At 52.5% G+C, this 16,672-nt stretch overlaps 1 protein-coding gene and 1 non-coding gene across 2 annotated transcripts in view; one reads left to right on the top strand and one right to left on the bottom strand.

Moving 5' to 3' along the window:
* Positions 1-328: 328 nt before the first annotated feature.
* ADORA2B (adenosine A2b receptor) overlaps positions 329-16,672 on the top strand; it is a 26,313-nt gene continuing 9,969 nt past the window's right edge. The window contains exon 1 of the mRNA XM_023244088.2: positions 329-771. Coding sequence (XP_023099856.1) covers positions 437-771 — 335 coding nt within the window. The 5' untranslated portion in view covers positions 329-436. The remainder of the gene's footprint in view (positions 772-16,672) is intronic.
* LOC111557916 lies at positions 13,326-13,455 on the bottom strand. Its single transcript, XR_002738325.2, has one exon. It is a non-coding gene; the product is annotated as a small nucleolar RNA SNORA18 (small nucleolar RNA).

Here is a 16,672-nt window from a genome sequence, read left to right as displayed (position 1 = left end):
GTGCGCCGCGCCGCGCCGCTTGGCAGACAGTGAGACCGCCCGGGACACACCCACAGATTTGGAGCCTTAGAGAAAGTTGGGGAACTTGACTTTGCCAGATAGCGCCACCGCACGACGCCTCGGGATCCATCGCTGGCTCCCGGCCGCGTGCTGCCGAGACCCTCGTGGCCCCGCGCGGGCGCAGACTTGGGCTCGGGAGAAGGGGCGGTGCTCCGCCGGGGGTCCGAGACGGGCGGGCGCCCCGGCCAATGGGCGTCGCCGCCTCCCCGCGGTCCCGCCCCCGGAGCCCGGGTCCCGAGCGCGCGAGCCTGGCGGGTCAGAAGCGGCTGGCGGACGCGCGGTGCGGGCGCTCCGGCGGTGCCCGGCGGCGCCCACGCGGCTGCCCCGCGCCTAGCGCGGCCCGGGTAGGCGACGTCGGGGCCGGGTTGGCCCGGCCATGCCGCTGGAGACGCAGGACGCGCTGTATGTGGCGCTGGAGCTGGCCATCGCCGCGCTGTCAGTGGCGGGCAATGTGCTGGTGTGCGTCGCGGTGGGCACGTCGAGCGCGCTGCAGACGCCCACCAACTACTTCCTGGTGTCCCTGGCGGCGGCCGACGTGGCCGTGGGGCTGTTTGCCATCCCGTTTGCCATCACCATCAGCCTGGGCTTCTGCACCGACTTCCACAGCTGCCTCTTCCTCGCATGCTTCGTGCTCGTGCTCACGCAGAGCTCCATCTTCAGCCTCTTGGCCGTGGCCGTCGACAGGTACCTGGCCATCCGCGTACCGCTCAGGTGAGGCGCGCGGCGTCCCCGACCCCGGGGCCCCGTCGGAGTCCCGGAAAGCACTGCCCGCTCCAGGCCCAGGTTGCTGGCCGAATCGCGGCGGGGCGCTCCGACTTCGGGTTCCCAGCCTAGAGGGACACGTGCGCCGGGCTGCCCAGACCCTCTTGGTGCCTGAGACAGGACCCTGGAGGCCGCTGCGCCCCTGGATGCGCACGTGTTTTTAGGGGGACCCGCGTAGGGACAGCGCTAGGAGTTCTGGGGAGTGTGGTCCCCGGTCGCCGGCCCGCGGTGGAAACTCCGGGGAAAGCGCCACCCCAGCGGGCTGGTGGGGCACGGGCGCATGAGGTTTGGTGATCGTATCTCCTCCTCTGTGGCGATAACTGTTTCCTCTCACTCGTCACCCGCTGCCGACCCAGAGCGGGGGCCCCCAGACTGTTTCCTTCCACCCCTCATCTGCAGTCCAGAGCAGCGGGCAGACACGACCCTGTGCGTGCTGGAGGTCCGGGAGGCTCTGGCGGTTCCAGGGGACAGCTCTGAACACTGGGGCTTTGCATTGTCAGAATGGACACGACTCGAGACCCAAGTTCTGAATGTACCTGCCACAAAACGCGGGTGGGGGGTGGGGTGCGGTTGGGGAAGGACCCAATTAACTCTAGGGAACACTAGGAGCATCTGTGCCTGCATGCTAAATGGGGACTCAAATCACCTCCGTACACTTTAAAAGTCAAAGTGCTGCCCCGTTGACCAGCACGAACAGCCTGAGAGCTGCATGCCCCTTGTGTAACCTTGTTTGCCCTCCACTGCCCTGTCCCAGCAGGGCGGGGAAGTGCCACCTGGATTTCGGAAAACTGGAAAACTTAAGGGTGGTCTCTTTCACCCAGTGAGAAAATGTAGGGTTCAGGGGATGAAGCCCCAGGTGTAGCTGATGATCAGGTTCAAAGCTGAGCATCTGAGGGGCACCTGGGTGGCTCAGTGGTTAAGCATCCGACTTCGGCTCAGGTCATGATCTCCCGGTCCTAGTCCACGTCCAGCTCTGCTGACAGCTCGGAGCCTGGAGCCTGCTTCAGATTCTGTGTCCCTCCTCTCTCTCTGCCCCTCCCTCGCTCACGCTCTGTCTCCTGTCTCTCACAAAGAAATAGATGTTAAAAATTTTTTTAATAAAAAATTAAAAAGGTGAGCACTTGAGGGCAAGAGTATCAGGGAACCTTAGGGCTTATTAAAATTATTTTCTGTCTTCTGTGCCCGGGCCTCTTAGGCATTTCTGCGTTAGGTGAGCTTGGGATCTCTTTGGGTTGGAGCTGAGAAAGGAAACTGAGTCACAGGAGTAGGCGGGAAGGGAAGGAATTTATTGAGGCAGTTGATATTAAACCTTTATCCTTCCATTCTTGCAGTGATTCCAGAGGGTAGGTACCTGCCTCTTGTAGATGAGGGGATGGTGCCCCTGGGAGATGAGAGTCTTGCTCAGGATGGTGCGTCTGGAATGAGTGTCCGAGCCAGGACTTGAACTCAGAGTTGGCACCATATTCCCACTGTGCCCTCAGGCTGCCTTGCAGGGTTGTGTGTGGTGTCAGTGTTTGGGATGTGGGCAGAAAGCGGAGTGCTGTTTCTGGAAGCAGATCCTGCCTGCAGTAAATTGGTGGTTGTAAGGGATATGTGTTTGAAGGAATTGACCAGGAGAATGTTCCTAGAAGCCTCTTTAGCAGGCAGACATGTTGAGCCTGCCTGTTGTGGGTTGTGTCCTGGGTCCCTGGTTGTGCTCCTGGGAACAGGAAGCTCCTGCTTGGCCGGGCTGTGAGCCCAATCTGCATGTCTGGGCCTTTCCATGTACTGCTGCCCTTGGCATCTGACCAGGGGGCCTCATGCATCCCATCAGGTGTGAAAGAGCCCAGGGATTTCCAGGACTTGGGGCCGCATGGCATAGTCTCTTAGGAGTCACCTTTCTGCCTCTTGGTCTTCATGTTGGTTACTTGATGGCCTTTGGGATTGTTTGTGTCCAGCAGGCAGTCACAAGCCCCCAGCTCACCGGGAGGTACTGGAAGGATCCCCTCTGCCCCATGGAGCCGGAAGCCCCATAGGAGTTTCAATCTGTTACTTCTTGTCCTGGTGTTGGGTGGGGTCTTAGAAAAAAAATGGGTGTGGGTGTGTTAAGGGGAAAGAAATGTGAATCACAAGCCCCTAACTTCTTTGCATTTGCCAAAGGAAGGAGGGTGAGATGTAGGAGAAGGACGGGAAGAATGGTCAGTGGAGAGGTGCAAGGGCTCATGCCTTTGCCTGCCCGCGGGAGTTCAGAGGTCTGGAAGAGGTGTGTGCCCGCAGCCCTAACTCCCAGCCCCGGGAAGGGCACCTGTCCCTGGCACCGACCCCCCACCTCAAGGGCTGAAGAGGCTGCGGGTTCTCAGGGCTCCTGAGTGCTCCTGAGGGCTGTTGCCCGGGCCGGTCAGTCTTCTTCCCTCAGCTGTGAGCGCTTCCTGCTTCTGGGGAGTATGACACCCCACCCCCAGCAGGCTGAGATGCAGATTACAGGGCCCTCCCGGATCCTCCTGAGTCAGAATCTGTGGGGTGGGGCATGGCGGGGGGATTCCAGTTATCGGTATCTTTAACTGAGGAACTGGCAAGTCCTTGGACCAGTTCACGGGTGGGGAAGGGGGGCTCCAAAGGCATCCGTGCCCCACGGCTCTGAGTGTGAGGCCAGAGTGGTCGGCTGTAAGCGCAGCTCAAGGCTGCGGAGACCGTAGCCCCCACCTGCCGCCCGGTTGCCAAGGCGTTTAGTAACATTGGGGAGATCACAGTGCAGAGAGAAAGGGGAGCCCCAAGGTGATGCCAGGCACAGAAATGACAACTTTGGCTGAACTTGAAAAGGAGGAGTGTCTGCTCACACCAGGCACTGTCCCTGGTCTTCAGAGTGAGGGGTGTCTACAAACAGAATCTAGTTCAGGTCCACGCAGTTCTGAGGCTGGCCCTGGCAGAGGGTCCCCCCTACACCGGTGCAGAGTTGGGGGGCAGCACACGCAGCAGAGCTGGGAGTGGAGGCTCCCTTGCTGCTGGGGGTGGGGGCGTGCCTGGGGGGAAGGGGAGGAGGGAGGAGGTGGGAGCCTGTCGGGGTGGGGTGAAGGGGGGAGGAGGGGGAGGTGGGAGCCTTCAGGGATGGGGGTGGGGAGGAATGGGGGATGGGGGTGGGGGGCATGGGAGGGTGGAGGTGGGGGCATGCCGAGGGGGAGGGGAGGGGCCGTGTCTGCCCACAGCTGCTCCCCACCCCCCTCACTTCACCCTCAGTCCACTTCACCTGGCAGGAGTACTTCCTCCCCCCTAATCTAATCCGGTTCCCCTTCGTGCCACACCCCCAGTTGAGCTGTGTGGCAGGGTGACTGTGTGACTCGCCTCTGTCTGGGGGCGTGCCCTGCCTTGCTCCTGGACTCAGTGTCCGGTGGTGTTGAGTCTCCAATCGGCTGAAGGCCAGCTGTTTCCCCAGTGCAGCTGAAGGAGGGTGTTTTCCGGGGAGTGTTTTGTTGGCTGGATTGGTCCTCTGAATGGAAGAGGGTGTGTCTGTCTGTTCTGTCCATGGACCCTGACCCTGTCACCCTCCCTGTTCCCTTTGCTACATGGAGGCTTTAAAGTTCTTGTTCCAACATGGCCGGTCTGTGAGGTGGGGACTGACATCTTAGCAAGACTGCCTGGGGTGACATGTGTCCTCCACTGAGGCTCCCTTAGCTGTAGGGTAGGGGTTGGCAGGGGTTTTGGAGTGTTCTTACAAAAATTTTTTTCTTTTTCTTTTTTTTAAAGTTTATTTTGAGAGAACAAGCGAGCAGAAGAGGGGCAGAGAGAGAGAATCTCAAGCAGGCTCTGTGCTGTCTCGGGGCTCAAACTCATGATCTGTGAGATCATGACCTGAGCTGAAATCAAGAGTTGGATGCTTAACTGACTGAGCCACCCAGATGCCCCCCCCTTTTTTTCTTTTTTATAATTTTTTTTAACGTTTATTCATTTTTGAGAGAGAGACAGAGCATGAGCAGGGGAGGGGCAGAGAGCGAGGGAGACACAGAATCCGAAACAGGCTCCAGGCCCTGAGCTGTCAGCACAGAGCCCGACGCGGGGCTCAAATCCACAAACTGTGAGATCATGACCTGAGCCAAAGGCAGACACTTAACCAACTCAGCCAACCAGGCGCCCTGCCCCTTTTCTTTTTAACATTGTACAAATCCCATATGATAAAATTCATCTTTAGTGCTGTTTTGAAGTAAAGCTAGGAAAGATTTTCAGGTCTGGGTCGCATCCCTCCGGCCATCCCAAGGACACTCCTTGGGAAGTCCTCTGTCTTGTACATCAGTGTCCTCTTTCTCTTCCAGACCATCCCCATTGTAGTGGGTTGCATGGTGGCTCCCCCGAATGACGTCCATGTTCTAATCCCTGGAACCTGTGAATATCACCTGATGTGGGAAAGCAATGAATGTTCCCTTACACGGATCTTGGGAGGAAGAGTTTATCCTGGATTAGCTATCTGGTGGCCCCTAGATGCCATCACATCCTTGGAACTAGACACACAGAGAAGGAGGAGGAGGAGGCCGCGTGAAGATGGAGGCAGAGATGCGGGGTGGGGGTGGGGGGACAGCCACCAGGAGCTGGGAGTGGGGCGGATTGTGCCCTAGAGCCTTGGGCGGGGCTTCCGGCCCCTAGAGCTGTGAGGGGCCACATCTGTGCAGGCCTGTGTGGCCCTCCGCAGTAAGCTGCTCCCATGAGCCATCCTCCCACTGCCTCCCCTGTGTCGCCCTGCGGTGCCTCCATTCTGGTCGAACCTAAAGGTCACTTCTGGGCCCCATCGTACATGTGCTCTCAGTAGCTCCGGGTCAGCTCCGCGGGGGGGGGGGCAGGGGGCGTGGAGTCCACCCGGCCCCCCCACTGCCGTTCTCCAGAATGCTGCCAGAGAGGAGGGTTTGAGCCTCACATCGGATCCCATAAGTCCCCTGCTTAACCCGGGCCTCAGGATCCTGTGCTAACTGGCTTCTGCCCACCCGCCTCTCACCCCTTCCCGCCTCACCCACACAGCCCCGCTGGGCCGGGCTCTTTCCCCAGCTGGTCTTTGTGCTGCCTCTCGCCTCCTCGCCTGCAGAGGCTTCACCTGGCCCCTGAGCTTGTCTATCACTGACTCTCCCTAAAGTACATCTTTCCTTGGTCGTGAGTTGTAGTCCCTTTCTGCCCCAAGCAGGAGCTCTGTGACCCCTGGGAGGGGCTTGTTCTTGAATTCCCGCCCCCAGCCCTGGCATGCTGCCTGGCATGGGGTAGGCACCCATATTTTGGGGGACTGTGTGAGTCACTGGGTGAAGAGCTTGTGCTGGGGGACGCTGGCACAGTGTTGGGCGGGGGGACAGTCTGAGATGGCCGATGCAGGCAAGGGGCAGAGCTCTCTGGTAAAAGGATGTCAGAAAAAAGATGGTCCAGAAGTTTTAATGAAGGAAGGGGGGGACACCATCTTCTGACAGGCTGTCACAGGCCTGAGGGAGAACGGGGAGGAGTGGCCTTTGAAGAACCAGCAGGTGCTGTGGGTGAGGGCCGGCCAGGGGACAGCAGGTTTGAGTCAGTCCTACGGCCATCCTGTTACCCACACAAGGGAGCGTGGCTCTCAGAACTGGCAGAAAGTCACCTAGGACTTGGGTGCCCCTCTGCTGTTATAACCCCCGCCCCCCCCCCCCCCCCCCCCCCGTGAGTGACACTCCTCAGCCCTGAGCCAGCACATTAAACCAGCAGCAGATGCGACAGTTGCTGGAGTCATGTCCAGAAGTACTAGTGGGAAGTTCCAGCCTGGCCCAGGGCTCGTTCCTGGGTGGGTTAGTTCCTTGCCGGCACAAGCGTCTGGTCTGGTCTGGTCAGTAAGGCCCACAAGAGCTGTCTCAGAACCAGGGTGATCCAGTCTGGAGGTGAGGTACCTGGAGGTCCTGTCCCCTCACTGGGGGTAGCATCCAGGAGCATCTGGGAGCCACAGGGCAGCCTCTGAGGACTCAGGATTGTGGGCAAGAGCACCTGAAGGGTCGGGGAAGGAGGGTCCACCTGGCCATCTGAGGCCAGCCATGGCCCGGAGCTCCCGTGCAGATCAGGCCACAGCCTGCGCCACTCTGTGTGTGTCTGGAAGGGACATGGCCCCGACTTAGTGTTTTAGCAGCATTTCCATGGAATTCCGAAAAGCAGGGGTGGTTTGCTTCTTTGATCATATGGCGAATGAGTGCGTGCAAAGGGACAGAGGTTACCGACATTTTCATAGGACAGGCAATCTGTGCTCCTTCCTCTGTGACTTCGCGCATGGGGTCTCCAGCCTCTCGGGCCCTCCCCGCCACGCACTCACTCGCAGGACCCAGTCTCCACATCACACGCTCTTTTGTTCTGTCTGCTTGTGAGCACAGCATGGACATACATATGCTACAGGGACAGACACGAGGACATAGGTCCTCAGCTACTCCAGACATCAGAATTTTTAATATTGTGGACAGCAGCCACTCAGAAGGCTTTTCTGCACATCTGGCCCTACACGTGCCTGATCTCCTCTAACCCTTACAACTCTTAGGGGGGCAAACTCTGTTACTTTCCTCGCTTCACAGATGAGGAAATCAAGGCTCAGAGGGTTATGATCAGCCCAGGGTCACACGGCTGCCACAACGGTGTACTGTGTCTTTCTGGGAGCCCTTAAGCCAGCATGCGAGCAGCTGAAGGGAAAGTACCATGGTCGTCCAAGAACAGGCGAGGGGTCCCTTCTAGCAGTGGGTGGATGGGGACACCAGCAACTTGTGACTGGGACTCTGTAGACGTTGTGCAGGACAAAGAAGATTGTAGCTAGGCAGTATGTGGCTGAATGAGGGAGAAGAAAGCCGTACGTTGGCCCTCGTGCGTGAAACGGCACAGAACTGACGGTGGCGAGGACCTGTAGAGGATCTCCTGCCTGCCTCCTTTCTCCTCAGATGGTGAAACGGAGGCCTGGCCTTTCCTAATGCTCGAGTTCCTTACTGACCCTTCAGGACTTGGGCTCCGGACATCGTTACTCTCCCCAAGGGCATCAACAGGTTGTGCTCTTGATCTCTGAGGCCGACAAGCTGATGAGACGCTGCCTTGGGCAGCCAGAACTTGATGGCTGGTAGCAAATGTGCCTTCGTTGAAAGAATTCAAGTTGAGAGGCTCCGTGGTGGCCCTCTAACATGTCCTGGGCCGAAGGAGGGGGAGTGCTTTTCCTCGAGGGCTGAAGCTGGGGTTTTGTATGGGGGTGAGTGGGAGGAAGAGAATTTTGAGCTGAGCTGGAGCCACGTGCAAAAGTCTCCCCCCTTTGGGGCGCCTGGGTGGTGCAGTCGGTTGGGCGTCCGACTTCAGCCAGGTCACGATCTCACGGTCCGTGAGTTCGAGCCCCGCGTCGGGCTCTGGGCTGATGGCTCAGAGCCTGGAGGCTGTTTCCGATTCTGTGTCTCCCTCTCTCTCTGCCCCTCCCCCGTTCATGCTCTGTCTCTCTCTGTCCCAAAAATAAATAAACGTTGAAAAAAAAAATTAAAAAAAAAAAAAAAAAGTCTCCCCTCCCTCGGCCCTCACCAGACCATTTCTGTTGGCGTCTCTTCCAAGGGTCACTACCCTCTGGGTGACACCTGGGTCTGTGCTGCCATCTTTAAATAGAATCTGTTGACTCTCTCCCAGGTCACGGGAGGGCCACACGCCCTCTTTCCCACCCTGGTCCTCCCAGTTTTTTGTTACATGTGGATATTTTTCTGGGGATCATATTTCAGCCCCGATTTCTAATTCCATCAGTTGTAGGCAAGATCTGTTAATTGTCAAGAAACACGAGGAAAAGTAAACCACCAGCAGGCCCCCGCGCCCCCATGTCTCTCCGCCTCCCACTGGCTTTCAACACCCTGCCTACCCAGTGGAGGTTTTACTTTCGAAAAGGTTAATTCATGCTGTTGTGAAGAAACCAAGTGTTTTACAAAATGACAAACTGTGGAAAGTCAGTTTCCATCTCTGATCTGTGGTTTCCCAAATTGCCCATCAGCGGTAACCGCTGTTTCTTGTGCCTTTTCCTACAAGAATGCTACATTGGACACATTCAGATTATAGGAGTACTTTTACATTATCGAGGTTAATGCCATTTGCATTTTATTCCGTAACTGTGATAACGTTTCCTGAACCCTGCGGAGAGTTTCTGAAAACTGGAAACCGATGAACGGCATTTCGAATGTCTGACTTGTGGATTTATTCCACCCCAGAGCAGAGCAGAACAGAACGATTGGACTAGGGCATGCACTCCCATCACTAAACTCTGCGTCCCCAGGACGCGGTGCCAGTGGCCAGGTCAGATGAATTCTATTTTTTAGATGCTATCTGCTGCTCAAAACTACCCCCCACTGTAGTTGGCTTCATGTTTAGATGGTGAGTTACCCACCCGGAAATTAAGAGAAAGTTCCAGGAAGAACGTGGCTTCCCAGATCCTTAGGATGATCCGACTTCTTCATCATCCCCATTGCTGGCTGACCTAACGGGCCCTCTCGGCGTGCCATACGATGGTCCTGTGGCGTCTTCCTGTACTCTGGGAGTTGTTCTGCCGTTCCCCACGTTCCATGTTTTCTTCCCTCTTTCTGGGATTCCATGTTTGTTTGTCTGTATACATACCCGTAGGTGACTTTTTCCGGACATGGGAGATAAACGTTCTGGGGTCTTCTATGCCAATGGTGTTTTTATTTCTCACGTGTCACAGGTAGTGTGACTGGATGCCGTTCAGAAGTGTAAAGGCATTGCTGCAACGCCCAGCGGTGCCCAAGAAGTCTCATGTGTGGTGATTCCTATTTGTAACCTGTACTTCCTCTCTGGAAGCCATTGGGACCACTTGCCTTTGCTTGGTGTTCTGGAGGCTGGGTCTGAATACTGACCTTCAGTTTTTCTCCTTCACTGGGGGTGAAACTTCCTGGTGAACCTTCCCAATCTGAAGACTTAGGTCTGTCTTTAGTTCTAAGATTCTGATAAAGAATATTTTTTTGATCCTTTTCTTATCTCCCTTTTCTCTGTTCTTCTGGGATTCTTTTTTTTCTTTCTTTCAGTTTTTTATTTATTTTGAGACATAGAGTGTATGTGTGGGGAATGGGCAGAGAGAGAGGGAGACAGAGAATCCCACGAACCATGAGATCACGACCTGAGCTGAAATCAAGAGTCAGACGCGTAACCAACTGAGCCACCCAGGCGTCCCTCCTTCTGGGATTCTTAACTGATGCATGGAGACTTTTTCTCCTTGACTGATCTTTGTCTCTTAAAAGTTCTCTTAGATATGACTTTCCAATAGTTTAACTTTTTATTCTCCTCTGGAAGAATTCTTTGACTTTTCCTCCCTAGTTACCCTATTTTTTAATTTTATTTTAGCATTCATATTTTTACTTTTGAGGTGAAAACTTTTTGAGTCGGTTTTGAAAAAAACCTCTTTTGGATCCATGAGGTTCAGACAAGTTCACAAAGTGTATATAATTGAAACTTCCTCCCATCCCCTCCTCCATCACAAGGTCTCAAGCTGCAGTTTGGGGAGAGAGTGGAGAGTGAGGGGTCAGTGCTCCATGGGAGATAGGGGACAACAGTAGGGCCAGTGAGGCAGCCCACAGCTGGTCCACAGGCAGTCTTCCCCTTGATTCCTGCTTGTCTTTAAAGCCCCTTCTGGCCCCTGCTCTCTGCTGGCCTGGAGCTTCTCCCCTGGCCATCTCTGTTTCTTTTTCTTTTCTTTTAAAAAATGTTTTAATGTTTATTTATTTTTGAGAGAGAGTGAGCGAGCAGGGGAGGGGCAGAGAGGGAGGGAGACACAGAATCGGAAGCTCCAGGCTCTGAGCTGTCAGCCCACCGTGGGGCTCGAACCCACAAACTGTGAGATCATGACCTGAGCTGAAGTCGGACGCTTAACTGACTGAGCCACCCAGGCGCCCTGCCCCTGCTTTTTTAAAAACATTTATTATTATTATTATTTTTTTTTTAATTTATTTTTGAGGCAGAGACAGCATGAGTGGGGAAGGGATAGAGAGTGAGGGAGACACAGAATCCGAAACAGGCTCCAGGCTCTGAGCTGTTAGCACAGAGCCTGATGCTGGGCTCGAACCCATGAACTGTGAGATCATGACCTCAGCCGACGTTGGACGCTTAACCGACTGAGCCACCCAGGCATCCCATTTTTTAAACATTTTTAAAATTTATTTTTACTTTTTTATTGGCCATCTCTCTTTCTGATGTAGGGCTATGCATACCCCATCCTGACGACCTATCTGCCTTCTGGTTTCTAGAAACTCCTCAAAATCTCTGGTTTGCTGATGTTCCCCTCTGCTTCCATTTTTAGGAATTTTAGGTTATGAATTTATTTCCTTTTGTACTTCTCTACTGTCATTTAAGTGGGATTTTCTGAGAAGTGACAATTAAGTGGGACCTGGAGAGCCAATGTAGGATTTTAATCAGGAGTTTGACATGGTCAGGTTTGCATTATAAAACAGGCACTGTGGCGGACAGCAAGGGGGAAGGGCAGGAGGGGTCAAGAGTACATAGAGTTGCCAGTTGTCATCAAGGTGTGAAGGAAGAAAGCATGGCCAGGGCCATGAGGCCATGTTGTTGGAGGCAGAGTCAAGATATTTGATATGCGTAAACTCTGTTTTTTTTTAAACGTTTATTTATTTATTTTTTTTGAGACATAGAGCATGAACGGGGGAGGGTCGGAGAGAGAGGGAGACACAGAATCTGAAACAGGCTCCAGGCTCTGAGCAGTCAGCACAGAGCCCGACGCGGGGCTCGAACTCACAGACCTCGAGATCATGACCTGAGCCGAAGTTGGATGCCCAACCGACTGAGCCACCCAGGCGCCCCGATATGCGTAAACTCTGAATGTCTGCACTGGGGGAGGTTGATGTCTGATGCCAGCCAAAGGGTCTGACAGAGTTCGGGGCAGAGGGGCCATAGGTGAAGCTACACAGCCCAGAGACGAGGACAGGAAAGAACCCTAAGAACCAAATATGGGCCCTGGGACCACAGTCAGCGAACAAGGACCAAAGACGTGGCTCGTCAGGGCCAGGCAGGGTGGGACTTAGGGTGTGAAATAAGCAGTCAGCCTGTGTGATTGCCCATTGTGTCTGTATTGACACCACAAGTTGAGTGAGGTGTTGTGACTAGAGGCTGGGGTCTCTGGGGACAGGCTTAAGAGGACTTGCTGACTTGGTTGGATGTTAGGCATGAGGGAAGTGGGAGGAGTCCAAGGTGACTCCCGAGATTCCTGGGCAGCCAGGTGGCACCGTCCCCCCAAACATGGGGGCTTCGGGAAGGCGTTGCATGGGTTATGGTTAAGGTGCCTGCAAGTTGAGCAATAACAGTAGGTGGTTGAGTGTGGAGCTTGGAGAGTCTGGGCTGGGTGGTCCTTCCACCTGGCTCTGGACACACGTCTGCCTGCTTCCTGGGAGCCCAGCAATGTTCTTACTCCCAGCCTCGTGCATGGCAGCCTCTTGGTCTGCAGCCTCCTTCCGTCCACTAAACGTATTCAGGCTTCTTTTCCCTCTCTGAGCCTCACCTTCTTTGGTTTACTGCCTGTTTTGCTCGGGTCCTACCACCCACAAACTTCCGGGAGCAGCTTTTTGTATATGACGTCTTGATTTCCAATGCTAATTTCAATACCACTGCCAAACCTGCTGTTTTTTTGTTTTTTTTTTTTTTAATTAAAAAAGTTTAAGTCAATTAATTTTTACTTAAGGGATTTTATATGTGATTCCTTCCACTGCCAATCACCTTAGTTCCTCCAAAGTCAGAATTCTAACCTTCAAAATAGCCCTTTTAGAATGAACTTTTGTTCAATCCACAGCTGTCCCTGTCAGTCCATAATTCTTGGCTTGGGCTTCTTTGATCTCCATTTGAATACGGACATCATTCACAACTTCCCCTCCTGTAATCTTTGGGATCCACTTTCTTTAGGGTCACATGTAGGTTCAGAGTAGATGGATCTGTCTGGTTCTCAATTGCAAACACCCTCTAAACACGAATAATTTCCAATCCTATTCACCCCTACACTGTCATGCCCTCGAGCTGTACAGATTGTTGGTACATGCCAATACCTGAGATTTCAAAAATGTGGGGGCGCCTGGGTGGCGCAGTCGGTTAAGCGTCCGACTTCAGCCAGGTCACGATCTCGCAGTCCGTGAGTTCGAGCCCCGTGTCGGGCTCTGGGCTGATGGCTCAGAGCCTGGAGCCTGTTTCTGGTTCTGTGTCTCCCTCTCTCTCTGCCCCTCCCCCGTTCATGCTCTGTCTCTCTCTGTCCCAAAAATAAATAAACGTTAAAAAAAAAAAAATGTGACTGGTAGGGGGTGCCTGGGTGGCTCAGTCAGTTAAACATCTGACTTTGGTTCAGGTCATGATCTCGCGGTTTGTGAGTTCGAGCCCCACATCGGGCTCTGTGCCGACAGCTCAGAGCCTGGAGCCTACTTCAGATTCTGTGTCTCCCTCTTTCTTTGCCCCTCCTGCGCTCACACTATGTCTCTCTCAAAAATTAAAAAAAATAAAAACATTTTTTAAAATGTGCTGTTAGATCTTTCATAATTTTAGATGATCGAGGTCCTGGAGTTCTTTCCCTCAGATCTAACACACAGTTCTGTGAATAAAGGAAACCACATGTACGCTCTAGAGGCATTTCCAGTGATGTAGGTCTGCAGAATAAATCCCCTTGGGATAGACCTCAACTGCTTTATTTTTTCTAACGTAGAGAATTATAAAGCTTTATTGAAAGACATTAAAGAACAGGTCTTGTCAGGGCACCTGGGTGGCCCAGTTGGTTAAGTGTCCCCCTTCGGCTCAGGTCATGATCTTGCAGCTCATGGGTTCAAGCCCTGCGTTGGACTGTGTGCTGACAGCTCAGAGCCTGGAGCCTGCTCTGAATTCTGTGTCTCCCTTCCTCTCTGCCCCTCCCCCGCTCGCTCGCTCGCTCTCTCTCTCTCTCTCTCTCTCTCTCTCTCTCTCTCTCAAAAATAAACATTAAAAAAAAAATTTAAAAAGAACAGGTCCTGTCATTTACACTTCTGAAATCAGTCCCCAATCACTTCTCTTTGGTCTTGTCTCTACTTCTACCCTGTTCCAGGAAAATCCTGTCTGGTCTCTCTGCATCCGTGCTCACCCTTTTAGCCCATTCTTCATATAACAGCAGTCTTTCTAAAATGAAAACCTGATGGCACCTCCTTTTGTTTATGTAATATTCCCAGTGCTTTAGGATAAGGGCCCAGCTCTCTTAACGTTATGTCTGTCTCAGCCCATCACACGAGAGGGCAAGCGATCTCAGTGTGTCCCATTACTGGGTTGCTAGATCTCATCACTGGGTTACAGCTTGGTCTGCCGGGGCTTGTCACTGTAAGGGTTTGTTTTCATAGCCCGGGTTCATTGAGGATTCTTGCCTGAGTACGTTATTACCATGTAAAATGGTAATTTTCTTTCTTTTCATTCCTTCCACCTTTATTGGTTGGCATTCTTCATAAAGAAGAGTTTTGCCTTTTCTCTGCTCTTCCTTAAATTATTTTTTTAAAATCTCAGTATGGACTTACGGAATATTATTTTCATTCAACGTGTTATCATCCATTTGTGTTTTTCATTTTGAGGCCCAGAATTGGCCAGTGGGAGCCCATTCAAATTCACTTCTGCAAGCGTTCTCATCAATTTTGTGAGCACTTCCTTACTTCCTGCCACAGAAAGGTTTTTCAAGCTCACATTTTATTTTCCACCTTTAGATCAGCCATTTTTCCAAGGAGCCCGGTTTCCTTTTCAGTGGAGGATGGCATGGGTCCATGTGCTCATTGCTACTGGAGCGTCATTTTTTCTAGGCCCTCACAATGAACAGAACTAGGAGATTTTCTTTTTTTTTTTAATAATGAGTTGAAGAACTCTTGCTTACAGTAGAACGCCGCCTAATTAGTAGGAATGCTTGAGTTAAGTCATCATTTGGCAACAATCATAGTAATAACCCGTTCAGGCAAGAATCATCAATAGGTGCTAAAACTCATTGGTGAAAGTCTGATGAGAAGCAAGATATTTAAAGTCTCGGAGTATCTATTACAAGATATCTACTAATTACAAAGGGAAAAATAGTTACAGTGGAGAAATCTGGCAGACACCATGATAACCAGGTGATCCAAGTTGACATCATCGGTAATGGGACACATCGATAACACATGCCTCCTGATGTCTTCTGACGGTTTGTGTATTCAGAGGCCGATGCTTTTGACAAATGATGTTGTATCTGAAGCTGTGTGTTTTAACCCTAGCCATGGGAGAGGAGACAAGGTATTTTTTTCTTCTCTTGTTCGGTGTCAGGCAGGGGCCGTTTCTCTTAGGGACTCTTATTTCACTTGAAAATCAGAGTCTGGAGCCCAGCAACCATGATCTGTCCCTGGGTCACACCCGATACGTGAAACCGTAATAGGAGACTCACCAAAAAACAGCCTCAAAGATGAACTCTGGGAGACCTGGTCCTGGTCTCCATCTTTTAATCTCAGTGGGTTGAGTCGCTATCAGACCATTCTGGACTGTCTCCTTGCCATAGTAAGCTGGTGGGGAAAACTTTCTTTTCTGCCACCCATACTCATCGTCCATTGTTCTTGGGCGACTGAGAAGGACACCTGGCATCCTTTCTGACCATGTGGCAGTGGTCTCAGCTCAGGCCCCAGTCAGGTCCACCGCTGGGATTCAGACACGTTTGAACTTGTTAGAGTAGAGGAGAATCCCCTCCCCATCCCTGCCAGGAGCCGGCGTAGCTGAGGGCCCCAGCCTCATCAGAAGCGCACAGCCTGAAGGTAAGCTCTGGTGACCATAGCCTGTTATCTGCTGGGTAGGCAGGCACTGTCCTTTTGTCAGCCTGCCCTGTACACTAGAGCCAGGACCATCCCAGACGGTGACCACGGGGACAAGGCAGATGGCCCTCAATACATTTTCCGTAAATGGTAAATGAGAGACCTTCTTCCCACTCCCAGACCTGAAGTTCATATAAACAGAACCAAGTAGCATCTCTTCTTTCTGTGTAAGAATGGTTTTATCTGTTCTTCAAATGTTTCATAGAATTCATTTGTGGAGTCATCCGGGTCTTAAGTTTTCTTTATGGGAAGGTTTTTGGCTATGTATTCTATTTCTTTGCTAGATACAGTGCTACTCAAATTCTCTTTCTGTCCATGACAACTTGAAAACAGAAATTTTTTATGTTTATTTATTTTTGAGATAGAGACAGAGTACGAGTGGGGGAGGGACAGAGAGGTGGGGGGAGGGAGGGGGAGACAGAATCTGAAGCAGTCTCCAGGCTCTGAGCTGTTAGCGCAGAGTCTGACACGGGGGCTCGAACCCACGAACTGTGAGATCATGACCTGAGCTAAAGTCAGACGCTCAACTGACTGAGCCACCCAGGTGCCCCTTTAATTTTTTTTTTTTTTATGTTTCCATCCATGACAACTTTTTAAAAACCTTTTTAGTTTGCTACCATGAGAAATCTGAAAAACGGAAGCAACTACTCAGCGTAAAGATTTCCCTCTTTTACAGACGGCCTCTTGTGAACTAGAAGCTGAAGCTCAAGACTGTTCACATGCTCCCCCCGCCCCGTGCCTTGTTTTGTTTAAAGCTACCAAGTGGGTGTTAAAACACGTAATATGTGATTAAGAAGCCAGAGTTCTGTTCTCTTCTTATAAATTCAGGCTTCTATTCAGCACTTGTGTGCCAGGCCCATTATTGGTGTTTTGGATTCAACAGTGAACGAAACAGGCTTGCCATTGCGCATGCTTCCGCGGGAGGAGACAGAAAACAGGGCTTCGTGGGAGGTATTTGGGGAGGGGTGCCGTGGGAACCCGGAGGTGCCCGGGGAGCACAGCAGTGGACTTCGGTCCACACTGGTCTGCTTCTGTGCGAATTCCCGCAGCGTGAGCTCCGGTAC

This window comes from Felis catus, chromosome E1 (genome assembly GCF_018350175.1).
Source record: "Felis catus isolate Fca126 chromosome E1, F.catus_Fca126_mat1.0, whole genome shotgun sequence".
NCBI lineage: Eukaryota > Metazoa > Chordata > Mammalia > Carnivora > Felidae > Felis > Felis catus.
The sequence above is the reverse complement of the archived record's forward strand: the minus strand, read 5'-3'. Positions and strand labels throughout refer to the sequence as shown.